Source organism: Rhinopithecus bieti, unplaced genomic scaffold (genome assembly GCF_001698545.2).
Source record: "Rhinopithecus bieti isolate Rb0 unplaced genomic scaffold, ASM169854v2 scaffold_49470, whole genome shotgun sequence".
Classification (NCBI taxonomy): domain Eukaryota; kingdom Metazoa; phylum Chordata; class Mammalia; order Primates; family Cercopithecidae; genus Rhinopithecus; species Rhinopithecus bieti.
In genome coordinates this window covers 25,762-40,335 of record NW_016819447.1, presented here as the reverse complement: position 1 = coordinate 40,335, position 14,574 = coordinate 25,762, and the positions used below count along the sequence as shown (strand labels likewise).

Here is a 14,574-nt window from a genome sequence, read left to right as displayed (position 1 = left end):
AAAAAAAAAAAAAAAAAAAAGACATCAGTGAGATTGGATTAAGGCCTGCCTTAACTGCCTCATTTTAACTAAATCACCTCTTTAAAGGCCCTGTCTCAAAATACAGACACATTTTGAGTACTGGTGGTTAAGGCTTCAACGTAGGAGTTTTTGGGGGACACAGTGTAGCCGCAAACCATCACCTAGCATGAATAATCAGCTGTGAAACTTGCTAGTTTTGCTTGTGTAATAATTCGCTTCTCTTCCTAGTACTATGAAGTATTCCTTCAACAGTCTCCATTGGAGCCCTGCCTTGTATTTCATGAAGGTGGATACTGGCGTGAGCTCATAGTCCGCACCAATAGCCAAGGGCACACAATGGCTATCATCACTTTCCATCCCCAGAAATTAAGTCAGGTGAGCCTCACAAGATGTTAAGCAACCATCACTTTTACTACTACTAACTATTACTGTAATTGTTTTTTTTTTTGAAGTTTCAGGGCATATAGCAGAAACTGTACATCCACAGAGTATTTGTATTGATTGGGGAGAGGGGTTAGGGATGAGGAGAAGATGGCAAGGATACTATTTAACCATACTGCTCGCATAATCAAACCACAGAGACTGTGGCTAGGCTATGTGAGAACTCCCAAGTAATTTCACAAGAACTTTGCCCATGGTAGTAGTTGCTCTTCCAAATCCAAATGCCAATTCACAATAGAGACTGCAATGTCAGAGGATTTCATAACCCAAATAGTACTTTATATTTGTCATGCACTTGGTGCTTTCAAACATACCTGTGTTAAAACATTCCTATACTTATATGATCATCTCAACAAACTTGTAAGGTAGGCAGGAGGAGGGATATTGTCACCCTCATTTTACCCCTGAGGAAATGGAGGCATAGAAATACCCAAGGTTAAAGAATCAGTAAATAGCAAAGCTAGGATTTGAACCCAGGTCATTTGATGCCTGGCATTTTTAACCCTATTGTTCCTACACGGTTTATTGGCAATATATCCTGGTATCAAGCTAATACTTAGGCTCTCTGTAGTTATGTAAGAATTTTATTTTTTATTTTTATTTTTTGAGACAGTGTCTTGCTCTGTTGCCCAGATTGGAGTGCAATGGTGCAATCATAGCTCACTGTAGCCTCAAACTCCTGGGCTCAAGCAATCTTCCTACCTCAGCCTCTTAAGTAACTGGGACTACAGGCATACGTCACCACACCTGGGTAATTTTTTTTTTTTTTTTTTTTGAGACAGTCTCGCTTCTTTGCCCAGGTTGGAGTGCAATGGCATGATCTCAGTTCACTGCAGCCTCCGCCTCCCTGGTTCAAGCAGTTCTCCTGACTCAGCCTCCCAAGTAGCTGGGATTACAGGCACGTGCCAGCACACCTGGCTAATTTTTGTATTTTTAGTAGAGACGGAGTTTCACCATGTTGGCCAGGCTGGTCTTGAACTCCTGACCTCAACTGATCTGCCTGCCTTGGCCTTCCAAAGTGCTGGGATTACAGGTGTGAACCACCGCTCCTGGCCTTTTTGATTTCTTGTAGAGACAGGATCTTGCTATGTTACCTAGGCTTGTCTTACACTCCTAGAGGCTCAAGCAGTCCTCCTACCTCAGCCTCTCAAAGTGCTGGGATTATAGGCGTGAACCATCATGTCTGACCTGCTTTATGTTAAGTGTTATTTATAATAAAATTTGTGAAATGTCTTTGTGTCTGATTACTGCAGGGCTGATTACTATAGAGCTTAGAGAGAAAATTTGTCAGAGATGAGTCTTTGCTTAACTGCTAATTTTGTGGTCTGGGCAGGAGGAGCTCCATGTTCAGAAGGAGAGTGTAAAGGAATTTTTCATCAGAGGTCCTGGAGCAGCCTGTGACTTGACCTCACTTTACTTCCAGGAAAGGTAAACCTGAGACAGCCAAATAGGCTGATGGCTTGCCAGACTCTTGGTTTATGGATTGCTGATGCAGGGTTGCTGATTGATGGTGGAGGATATTGGCTAAATGGTTCTGGCCCTTGTACACCAGCCGGGTCTGGGAACACAGGCCAGAATGTAGATGTGAGAGTGTCCACATGGACTTTCATCCCCTGATGGGGAAACCCTTGCAGAGCTCTCAGGGCCATGGCAGGGACTGTGTCTCCTAGCTGAGATGCTGGGGCCTCCCTGTCTACCCAACCACTAGGGATGTGATGGTCTGCCATTTCAAGATGCTTTCTTTTTTTTTTTCTTTTTTTTTCTGAGACTGAGTCTCGCTCTGTTACCCAGGCTGGAGGACAGTAGTGCAATCTTGGCTCACTGCAACCTCCACCTGCCGAGTTCAAGTGATTCTTCTACTGCAGCCTCCTGAGTAGCTGGGATTACAGGCATGTACCACCACACCTGGCTAATTTTTGGATTTTCAGTAGAGACGGGGTTTCACCATGTTGGCCAGGCTGGTCTCAAACTCCTGACCTTAGGTGATCCCCCTGCCTCGGCCTCCCAAAGTGCTGGGATTACAGGTGTGAGCCACCATGCGCAGCTCAAGATGCTTTCTTCTTTTATTCTTTTCCAGTACCATGACCCGTTGTAGCCATCAGCAGTCTCCCTATCAGCTTCTGTTTGGGGAACCCTACATCTTTGAAGAACTTCTGAGCTTGAAGATCCGCATCTCTCCAGATGCCTTTTTCTAGATTAACACTGCTGGTGCAGAGATGCTGTATCGGACTGTGGGGGAGCTGACTGGAGTGAACTCTGACACCATCCTTCTTGATATCTGCTGTGGAACTGGCAAGTGGAAGTCCAGGGCAGAATCTGCATGCTGCTCAGCTCCCAGGGCCCTTGTAGCTTGCAGAGGTGGTCGGGGAGAGGTAGTGGTAGTGGTGCAGGCATAATCTTATTGGTCTAAAACCCTAAAATTGCAGCCAAGTGTGGTTGCTCATACGTGTTATCCCAACACTTTGTGAGGCAAGGCAGGAGGATTGGTTGAGCCCAGGAGTTAGAGACCAGCCTGGGCAACATAGTGAGACCCCATCTCTACAAAAAAATTAAAAATTGCTGGGCATAGTGACATGAGCCTGTAGTCTTAGCTACTCAGGGGGCTGAGACAGGAGGATTGCTTTAGCCTGGGAGGTCGAGGCTGCAGTGAACTGTGTGCCACTGCACTCCAGCCTAGGCTACAGAGTGAGACCCTGTTTAAAACAAACAAACAAAAAGACAAAAAACAAACTACCACACCCAAACCCTAAAATGCTGCCTTCTTCTTCTTCTCTTTTACTTCTTCAGGTGTGATTGGCCTCTCTCTGGCTCAGCATACATCTCAGGTCCTCGGGATTGAATTGGTGGAGCAGGCAGTGGAGGATGCAAGATGGACTGCAGCCTTCAATGGTACACAGTTTACAGTCTGTGTAGAAATTAAGGGATGCAGTTGTTTCCGTCCTATGGAAAGAATTGTGTGGGAAAGGACAACTACTGTATCCCTGACCCACAGGGAGGAAGGGAGGGAATTCTGGAGTGGTCAGAATGGTTTTCTGGAATAGATCCTCATGGTTTTCTGGAATAGGTACCAATATCTAACGTTTTTCCTATCCAGAAGAGGAGCCTAAGGGAAGGTACATGTCTAGCTGATAGGAAGAAAAGTTGCAAAACTTTGGACAGAATAGAAGAATCTCCTTGACATTAGACTCATGAGGCCTTATAGCATAATACAATAGGTTTCAAACCTATATTTTCAGCAAGAAAACCTTTTCTTCAAACACAGTCTTCTGTAAAACTGCCATATAGAAAATAGATCATCTTGCTCCCACTACTTCACCTCCAGAATGCTCCTGAGGCATTTGGTGAAAATGTCTGATATAGCAGGAAGAGCACTTGAGCAAAAGTCAAGATTCTCATCTTAGTATAGGTCTTTACATGCTATGTGAGTTGTAAAGTTGTAAAATAGCAGGCATGGTGGCTTACACCTGTAATTCCAGCACTTTGGGAGGCTGAGGAGGGTGGATCACAAGGTCAGGAGTTCAAGACCAGCCTGGCCAAGATGGTAAAACCCTGTCTCTACTAAAAAATACAAAAATTAGCCGGTCATGGTGGCAGGTGCCTATAATCCAAGCTACTCGGGAGGGTGAGGCAGAGAATTGCTTGAACCCGGGAGGTGGAGGTTGTAGTGTGCCGAGATCGCGCCACTGCACTCCAGTCTGGGCAACAGAGCGAGACTCCATCTCAAGAGAAAAAAAAAAGTGTAAACACTAGTTGCTCAAGCTGAAAGGCTTACTGAGATATTCCAAGGGAAAGTACTTTGGAAAAAATGAAGCGGGTCTGTCCAAAAACACTTCTTTCCTTGTTACTTGGAGTGATGCTAGATCCAAAGGGAAGATGGCAGAGCCCTTGGCTCCTGTGCATTTCTGTGAAGCTGAAGCTTTCCCCCACTGCTGGGCTTGAGTTATGTCATGTGGGCCTGTCTTCCATAGGCATCACCAACTCTGAATTTCACACTGGTCGAGCAGAGAAGATTTTGCCAGGGCTACTAAAGTCAAAGGAAGATGGACAGTCAATTGTTGCTGTGGTGAATCCAGCCCGTGCCGGACTGCGTAAGGATGAACAGCTATTTTGATGTTCCCAGTATTATCCACCAACTTTGGTTCTTCTTTTCCACACCATGCTACGGGTACTCCCAGTGGGCTGGCTCTGAACCTGTTTCCCCTCTATTTCTAATCAATCCTGAGTTCTGGTCAGTGGGAGGTTTGTGATAACAGAGACCATAGTAGTTAATTATACTAATAGCAAGGTGTTTCTTCCTTCAGATTACAAGGTGATTCAAGCCATTCGAAACTGCGGGGCCATCCGCACGCTAGTTTTTGTTTCCTGCAAGCTCCATGGTGAATCCACTAGGAATGTCATTGAGTAAGTCATGACTTCTGTTTAAAATTTTTTGTTCTGATTATCAAAGTCATTCATGCTTATCGTGCACACAGTTGGAAAGTGATTTGAGCTTTCAAGTCATGAGAAGTGTAAAGAAACAGAAACAAAAAAAATACCACCTTCAATACTCAATTACAGGGCTGGGTCAGGAATGAGGCAAGTCAAGTACTTAGTTTGGGTGCAAAATTTAAGAATGTGTCAGCTGGGTGTGGTGGCTCACGCCTGTAATCCTAGCACTTTGGGAGGCCGAGGTGGGTGGATTGCCTGAGCTCAGGAGTTCAAGACTAGCCTGGGCAATGCAGTGAAACCCCATGTCTACTATAAAAATATAGAAAATTAGCCAGGCATGGTTTGTGCGCCTGTAATCCCAGCCACTTGGGAGGTTGAGACAGGAGAATCGCTTGAACCTGGGAGGCAGAGGTTGCAGTGAGCCAAGATCGTGCCATTGCACTCCAGCCTGGGCAACAGAGAGAGACTCCATCTCAAAAAAAAAAAAAAATGTTAAAATCTCAGCAATCAAGATATTTTTTGTTTGTTTATTTCTATTCCACTACAGCTTTTTAATGGCTAAATTTTTAATGCAATATTTTCTATTCCACTACAGCTTTTTTTAATGGCTAAATTTTTAATGCAATATTTTCTTTTCTTTTGAGACAGAGTCTCACTCTGTCACCCAGGTTGAGCACAGTGGTACAGTCATGACTCACTGAAGTCTTGACCTCCTGGGCTCATGAGATCCTCCTGCCTCAGCCTCCCAAGTAGCTGAGACTACAGGTGCACACTACCACACCTGGCTAATTTTTAATTTTTTTTGTAGAGACAAGGTCTCACTATGTTGCCCAGGCTTGTCTCAAACTCCTGGGTGCAAGTGATCCTCCTGCGTCGGCCTACCAAAGTGTCTGGCTAAATTTTTTGATTTTTTTAATAGAGACGAAATCTCACTATGTTGCCCAGGCTGGTCTTGAGCTCCTGTGCTCATGTGATCCTCCTGCCTTGGCCTCCCAAAGTGCTGAGATAACAGGCGTAAGCCACCATGTCTGGCCCAATATTTTCAAATATCAAAATTCATCCAACATAATTCATGATGAACAAAATATTACATTTTTTTTTTTAAAAGGTGGGAAAGGTGGGATCTGCCCTTCTACTTGTTGAACCCCGCCTCACTGCCTTACCTGAATTCTGGCTTCGGTTCCAATAAACCTTATAAAAGCAAGTGGCTAGCCTGTAGGCTGCTGTTTTCCGATTTGATATTCTAAAATATCGCATCAAAACATTCGATTACTGAGTTTTTTGGCACCCTATTAAATTTTTCACCAGATGCAAGTGCCTTTCACTTCACTCTAGTTCTGACCCTGGTCAGCTATTTTGATTTTTGAAATCTTTACATTTTGTAATCTTTTTCTCTCTCACTTTTTACTATAAGTAATATAATTTATTTGTAACATTGAAGCAACATAGACAGGTATAAAGTACAGATTATATGTTTGAATAAAACAAATGAGAATTAAAAATTATATAATCATTATATGTCAATGTATAAAAAACTAAGTGATTTGAACTTTCAAGTCATGAGCTAGAAAAAGAACAATAAACCCAAAGGAAACTGAAGGAAGAACTCAATAATGATTTTAAAAATCCATAAATTAACGACTTATAAAACAAAAAAAGCCTGTAGATTTGATGAGAAAGCAAGAAGGTGTTATTGGAAGAAAAAAATTAAATAAATAAGCCTAATCAACAATATTAAGGGGCAAAACACAAAAATATAGTCTTAAATGAGAAAGAGAGCATAACTATAGGAAGAAATTTTTTTTCCCCCCGAGACGGAGTCTTGCTCTGTTGCCCAGGCTGGAGTGCAGTGGCGTGATCTTGGCTCACTGCAACCTCTGACTCTCGGATTCAAGCAACTCTCCTACCTCAGCCTCCTGAGTAGCTGGAATTACAGGCATGTGCCACACACCTGGCTAATTTTTGTATTCTTAGTAGAGACAGGGTTTCACCATGTTGGCCAGGCTGGTCTTGAACTTTTGACCTCGTGACCCACCCGCCTTGGCCTCCCAAAGTGTTGGGATTACAGGCGTGAGCCACTGTGCCCGGCATGGTATGCAAATTAATAAGACTATTGAAAAAAAATCATTAATTTATGCATGATGAAAAGCACTGTAAGCAAAGACAGGAGACAGCATACAAACTGGAATAAAATTTGCAGTTCACATCACAAAGACTTTTTTCCTTAATCTAAGAAACTCCTAGAAATTGGTAAGCCGAGACTGCACCACTATACTCTAGCAGCCAATAGAAAAATGAACCGAGGATATGAAAAGGCAGTATTATAAAGGTATTTACAAAATATGAGAGGATGCTGTCTCTCTCATAATGATAGAAATGCAAATTAGAAGTACCCTGAGATACTTCTTTTTATACCTCAGATTGACAAAAGTACAAAAGCTTGATAATGCACTATTGGTAATAATAAGGGAAAATAATTCTAAAAAAATGAGTTGTGTAAATTGAGTACTAACCCTATGTAAATTGGTACTATCCCTATGGAGGGAAATTTAGTAATATAGATTAAAATGACAAATGTATATATACCCTTTCACATGGTAATTCCATTCCTGAGGTTTTATCCTATAGATACGCTCACACACATAAAATGACATATATACAAAGTTAGTCATTGCAATATTTAACAGGAAAAGTTGAAATACTCCCAAAGTCCATTAGTGGGGAACTGGTTAAATCAACTATGCCACATCCATTCGATAAAACACTACACTGCTATAAAAAATGCAGATGTTCTCTATGTTCTGATAATAGATCTCTAAGGCATTTTAAAAAAATAATAGCTTTATTGAGATACAACTCATATATCATACAATTCAACTTTTTTTTTTTTTCCTAAAGAGATGAGGTTTTGCTGTGTTGCTCAAGCTGGCCTTGAACTTTTAGGCTCAAGCAGTCCTCCCGTGTCAACCTCCTAGTAGCTGGGACTATAGGCTGTAGGCTATAGTACTGCCCCCACGTACTTCACCCATTTAAAGTGTACAATTTGGCAATCCCAGCACTTTGGGAGGCGGAGGTGGGCAGATCGCTTGAGCCCAGGAGTTCGAAACCAGCCTGGGCAACATGGTGAAACCCTGTCTCTACTAAAAATACAAAAATTAGCCAGGCGTGGTAACATGCCTATAGTTCCAGCTACTTGGGAGGCTGAGGTGGGTGGATTGCTTGAGCCTCGGGGGTTCAAGGCTGCATGCAGTGAGCTGTGATCACTCAACTTCACTCCAGCCTGGGCAATACAGGGAAATCCTGTTTCAATTAAAAAAAAAAAGTCAGTATGTGCATATGGTAGAAAAAAATTCAAATACACCAGACACAGTGACTCATGCGTGTATTCCCAGCTACTCAGGAGGGAGAGTTGGGAAGATCACTTGAGTCTAGTAGTTCAAGGCTGCAGTGAGCTCTGATTGTACCACTGCGCTCCAGCCTTGGTGATAGAGTGAGACCCCATCTCTAAAACAGTAAAAAGAGAGAGAGAGAGAGAGAAAATTCAAATAATACAAAAGAATATAGGGTAAAATGAGTTTCTTACTCATGATCCCTAGTCTTTCAGATGTCACCACTCTGAGCAGTTTCTTGTGTGGACTACCAGAGATATTCTGTGACACTACAAGCATGAGTGCATGTGTGTGCACACGTATGTGTGTACATACTATCTCTCCTCTTTAATCAAACGAGTAGAAGCAAACTATAAGCACTATTCTACATGATGCTTTTTTAGGGGGGAAGGTGGGGGGGATGGAGTCTTGCTCTGTTGCCCAGGCTGGAGTGCAGTGGTGCAATCACAGTTCCCTGCAGCCTTGACCTCCTGGGCTCAAGCAATCCTTCCATCTCAGCCTCCTAAGTAGCTGAGACTAAATAAGTAGTCTCATTTGCGGGAGTGCAGTGGCATGGTCTCGGCTCACTACAGCCTCCGCCTCCCAGATTCAAGCAATTCTCCTGCCTCAGCCTCCTGAGTAGCTGGGATTACAGGTATGTGCCACCACGCCCAGCCAATTTTTGTATTTTTAGTAGAGACAGGGTTTCACCTTGTTGGCCAGGCTGGTCTTGAACTCCTGACCTCAGGTGATCCACCCACCTTGGCCTCCCAAAGTGTTAGGATTACAGGTGTGAGCCACCACGCTCAGCCTTCATGACATTTTCCAATTAGTTACTGCCAATCTGGTGTACAGCTACCTTACTCTATTATTAGTTTTATTCATTTTTTAGTTGGTTCTCACATTGTTGTGGCAGCTGACCATATGATCACCATGTATAAAAATAATTCTGTCCCTCTCCTTCTAATACTCATTTTTTCCTTTTGCTTATTATATTGGATAAGAAAATGTTCCATTGTAGATGTGATAGGGAATATTTTTGTTGTGTATTTGATTATAATGGGACAATGCTATCTAAACTACGATCTTGTGTCACATAATAACATTTCAGTCAACAATGGACTGCATATATGATGTTGGTCCCATAAGATTATAATGGAGCTGACAGGGCACGATGGCTCACGCCTGTAATCCCAGCACTTCAGAAGGCTGAGGTGGGCGGGTCACTTGAGGTCAGGAGTTTAAGACCAGCCTGGCCAACATGGTGAAACCCCATCTCTACTAAAATACAAAAATTAGCCGGGTGTGGTGGTCATGTGTGCCTGTAATCCCAGCTATTTGGGAGACTGAGGCAGGAGAATCGCTTGAATCCAGGAGGCGGAGGTTGCAATGAGACAAGATTGTGCCACTGTACTCCAGCCTGGGTGATAGAGCAAGACTCCATCTCAAAAAAAAAGAAAAAATTATAATGGAGCTGAAAAATTCCTATGGCCTAGTGACATCATAGCTGTTGTAACGTTTAGCACATGGGTTACTTACATGTTTGTGGTCATGCTGGTGTAAACAAATTTATTGTGCTGTCAGTAGGTCTGTTTACATCAGCATCACCACTTATAAAATTAAGTACGTATAGTTATCTATAGTACATAATACTTGATAATAAATGACTGTGTTACTGGTTTATATACTTACTATACTGTACTTTTATTATTTTAGCAGATACTCCTTCTACTTATTTTTTTAAAGTTAACTGCAAAACAGCCTCAGGCAGATCCTTCAGGAGGTATTCCAGAAGAAGGCATTGTTATCACAGGAGATGACAGCTCCATGTATGTTATTGCCCCTGAAGACCTTCTAGTGGGACGAGATGTGGAGGTGCAAAACAGTGATATTGACGATCTTGTCCCAGGCTAGAGTACAGTGGTGTGATCTCAGCTCGCTGCAACCTCTATCTCCTGGGCTCAAGCCATCCTCCCGCCTCAGCCTCCTGAGTAGCTGGCACTACAGGTGCGAGCCACCATGCCCAGCTAGTTTTTGTGTTTTTTGTAAAGACAGGGTTTTGTCATGTGGCCCCGGCTGGTCTCGAACTCCTGAGCTGAAGCAATCCTCTCACCTCAGCCTTCCAAAGTGCTGGGATTTCAGGCATGAGCCAGCATGTCTGGACCTTATTTTATTTATTTTTTATTTTTTGGTAAAGACAGAGTCTCGCTATGCTGCCCAGGCTGGTATTGAATTCCTGGTTTCAAGTGATCCTCTGGCCTCAGCCCCCAGAGTAGCTAGAAGTACAGGCATGTACTACCACACCCAACTAATTTTAAAATCAGTTAAAATTAAAATTTTGTAGAGATGGGGTCTCACAATGCTGTCCAGGTTGACCAGTTTTCTACTATATTTTACAGTACTTTTTAATGTTTAGATACATAAATACTTACCACTGTGTTACAGTTGTCTACAGTATTCAGTACAGTAACATGCTGTACAGATTTGTAGCTGAGGAGAAATAGGCTATAGCGTATAGTCTAGATGTGTAGTAGGCTCTGTCATCTAGATATGTGTAAGTATGCTCTATTATGTTCACACAATGAAGAAATTGCCTAACGATGCAATTTTCAGAATGTACACCCATTGTTAAGTGATGCATGACTGTATTGAATGTTATCCAGGCAAACAAATACTCTTCTACTTTGCTGGTTTGGATGTAAAGTGGTACAACCCTTTTTAGAACAGTTTGGTGGTTATGTATCTTAAGGCCTTATAAACATACAGGCTCTTCAGCTCCAACCAAATATGTATTGAACCCTTATTCTGTGTCACATACTGGGAACACAGAAATGAATATTAAGCAGTGTTTACTTCATTTCTACCCTTAAAAAGGTTATACTTCAGTAAGGTAGATGGTGAAGAAAAACAGTTATATTCAATAAGATAAATGCTGTATAAGAGAAACACAGGGGGCCTGTGGGAACACAGTGGAAGGGCCTCTATTTTAAGCAATTGTACTCCTGTGGGTTCTTCCTTTTATTCCTGGGAACTGATGCTATGTTCTGTTTCTACAGGCTGTGCTGTCGTCCAGACCCTGCTAAGAAGCTCTTAGGCGAGCCCTTTGTCCTGCAGCAAGCTGTCCCTGTGGATTTGTTCCCCCACACCCCACACTGTGAGCTGGTGCTCCTCTTCACTCGATAAGCAGCCTCCTAGAAGACTGCAGGCTATTTGTTAAGGCTGAAGTTTCAGAAACTTTCAGGTTTGGCTTATTGCTACATTGCAGACCCTGGGAGCATTACGGTGGAAACCAACCTTTGGTATGTGAATAGGAAGAATGTAGTAGGCCTCTGGTCTGAGGCAGACTTTTTTTTTTTTTCAGATGGAGTCTCGTTCTTGCCCAGGCTGAGTGTCGTGGCATGATCTTGGCTCACTGCAACCTCTGCCTCCTGGGTTCAAGTGATTCTCGTGCCTCAGCTTCCCCAGTAGCTAGGATTACAGGTGCGTGCCACCATGCCTGGCTAATTTTTGTATTTTTAGTAGAGACGGGGTTTCACCATGCTGGCCGGGCTGGTCCCAAACTCCTGACCTCAAGTGATCCACCCACCTTGGCCTCCCAAAGTACTGGGATTATAAGCGTGAGCCACCGCACCCTCTCAAGGCAGACTTAACCTTAGTTTTCAGATTCCCTTTCAATCATGCCCGTTTGCTTGGGTTTGACCACCCCCCACTCGTGGTTCTGTACTGTTTCTTCCTATTGCTGTCAGCCTTGGTTTTAGTTTATAGTCTTGTCTCCTCCATTTGATTCTGCTTATGGTGTGGACAAATGACCTTTTTTTAGCAGCTGGTAATAATTTTACATTGACTGGAGCCTGTGCATTTGCTCAGAGATGCTACAATTTTTAGATATTTCTAAGACTTCTGGATTCATGAGGTAGTTAAGGATTAAAACCAGACACAGTAGAGGTTTTTTAAAGCAGAGTAAGCCATGAAGTGAATACCAGGTGACTGAGTGATCATTAGATGAGATTAATTCTTTTGGGTTTTCTTGGTTTTAAGGCATCTCGAATGCCCCTTGAAAATGTAGTTATCACTGGTGGTGGGCACCTGTAATCCCAGCTATTTGGGAGGCTGAGGCAGGATAATTGCTTGAACCTGGGAGGTGGAGGTTGCAGTGAGCCGAAATCACGCCACTGCACTCCAGCCTGGGTGACAGAGCAAGACACCATCTCAAAAAAAAGAAAATGTAGTTGTCCCTAGGAGCAATAGCACCAATTAACACTCACCAATGGAGGAAGAATTGGTTATTGGAGAGACCCTAAGGGAAAGGAGATTTTCAAAGAGACCGAATACCTATAACTGTGCTGTGTAGTGTGGAGGCAAAAGCTCCAAAATCTAATATAGCATAATAAACTGGATATTGAAAACTGACTATATTTAACATTCTCTAGTCCATGATTTCATCAACTCTGGAATTGTTCTTGGGTACTTGCCCAACAATTTAGATTATGTTTTGATAATCTAAAGGCCTAAGGATGTGTAACTTAGTAAGCGTTGTCTGATTCACAAAGTGATATCTGGTTAACTGGTATTTTTAATTCTTCTTAATCAAACATTCTAGAGAAGCCTCCTTCTTAGAAAAATATGACTGTTAAAGCTACTATATAATGTTTTCTACTCTTTTTTTAGATGGTAGGTCAGGTATAGCCAGAAGAGGAGACACAGGAGAGGCTCAGGAAAACAAAGTCTATTATGCTCACAGGTCCTAGAGACAGGAGACATATTATGCCACATAGGGCTACATGGGAAAGACACCAGGGTAGGCAGGAGGCAGAAGACAGAAGAGGGGAAGGTTTAGGCCACTGCCGTTACTTGAGTTTCCTTGGGAAAGGCAATGCAGGGCAGAGTGAACAGTTTAGGATTGGCTACTTTGAATAAGGTATAGGGGTGCTCCCTAGTTGTCTGGTGCCTGGCTATGGGGTGATTAGGACACTGGAATGTTGTCTCTTGGGGTGTCCATGCCAGATAGAGGGAATATAGCTCTGAATTGGTTAGTTTGTGTATCAAAGAAATCTTCCAGCTGAACCCTTGCTATCTCTAAGAATTATCTAGCCCAAGGAGGAGCAGCCAGAAAGATTTATTTTATTTTTATTTTTTGAGATGGAGCCTCACTCTGTCACACAGGATGGAGTGCAATGGCGTGATCTCAGCTCACTGCAACTTCCGCCTCCCGGTTCAAGTGATTCCTCTGCCTCAGCCTCCTGAGTAGCTGGGATTATAGGCACCTGCCGCCATGCCCAGCTAATTTTTGTATTTTTAGTAGAGACGGGGTTTCACCATGTTGGTCAGACTGGTCTCGAACTCTTGACTTCAGGTGATCCACCTGCCTCAGCCTCCCAAAGTGTTGGTTTATGGTAATCGCATAAATTTTTTCATTTCCTTATTTTTTAATTTTATGCAATGAGTTATATTATTTTTATAACTGAAATTTTCAAAAAAGCATTTTTTTCCATTTATTCCCTATATCAGCAAATGGCAATACCATCTCTATCAATCACTTAAGCCAGAAAACAGAGTTCCTTTTCATTCCTGTATCCAACTACCTATAAGGTAACTTCCTCTTGGATATCTTCTAGATTCTTCAAACTCAATAATCTAATGTTGAATGCTTTCCATCTTTCCCCTAAACGTGTTCTTCCTCCTCTATTCTCAGTCTTTATGAATATAACAATTTACTCAGTCACCCAAGCCAGAGCCTGGGAATGATTTCTGAGTCCTTCTCCTGTACTGTTTGCCCCATCCAATTTTTCACGAAGTCGCCATCCCTGCAGGCTTCCATCATCTGTCTCCAGATTATTGCTGTAATAGTCATCTTCCCAAATGTTGCTGCTTGTATTCACTCTTGCCCCAGTTCATTCTAGCACCATGGCACACACCTGAAATACCAGCTACTGTGGAGGCTGAGGCTGGAGGATTGCTTGAACCCAGGAGTTCAAGACCAGCCTGGACAATATAGCAAGACCCTATCTCTTAAGAAAAAATGCAAATCTCATGTTTCTCCATTACTTAAAATCTGTCATTGGCTTCCTGTTGCTTTTCTTTTATTTAGTTAGTTATTTTGAGACAGGGTCTCAGTCTGTCACCCAGGCTGGAGTGCAGTGGTGCAATCTCAGCTCACTGCAACCTCCACCTCCTGGGTTCAAGCGATTCTCGTGCCTCAACCTCCCAAGTAGCTGGGATAACAGGTGTGTGTCATCATGCCTGGCTCTTTTTTTTTTTTTTTTTTTTTTTTTTTTTTTTTTTTTTTTTTATAACACGGGGTTTTTCCTTTTTATGA

At 42.7% G+C, this 14,574-nt stretch overlaps 1 protein-coding gene across 1 annotated transcript in view; it reads left to right on the top strand.

The window, feature by feature from the left end:
* TRMT2B (tRNA methyltransferase 2B) overlaps window positions 1–12,668 on the top strand; it is a 40,691-nt gene extending 28,023 nt beyond the window's left edge. The window contains 7 exon segments of the mRNA XM_017858976.1: window positions 250–396; window positions 1,796–1,890; window positions 2,540–2,754; window positions 3,250–3,351; window positions 4,431–4,550; window positions 4,764–4,863; window positions 11,315–12,668. Of these exon segments, the coding sequence (XP_017714465.1) occupies window positions 250–396; window positions 1,796–1,890; window positions 2,540–2,754; window positions 3,250–3,351; window positions 4,431–4,550; window positions 4,764–4,863; window positions 11,315–11,441 (906 nt within the window). The 3' untranslated portion in view covers window positions 11,442–12,668.
* Window positions 12,669–14,574: the final 1,906 nt, after the last annotated feature.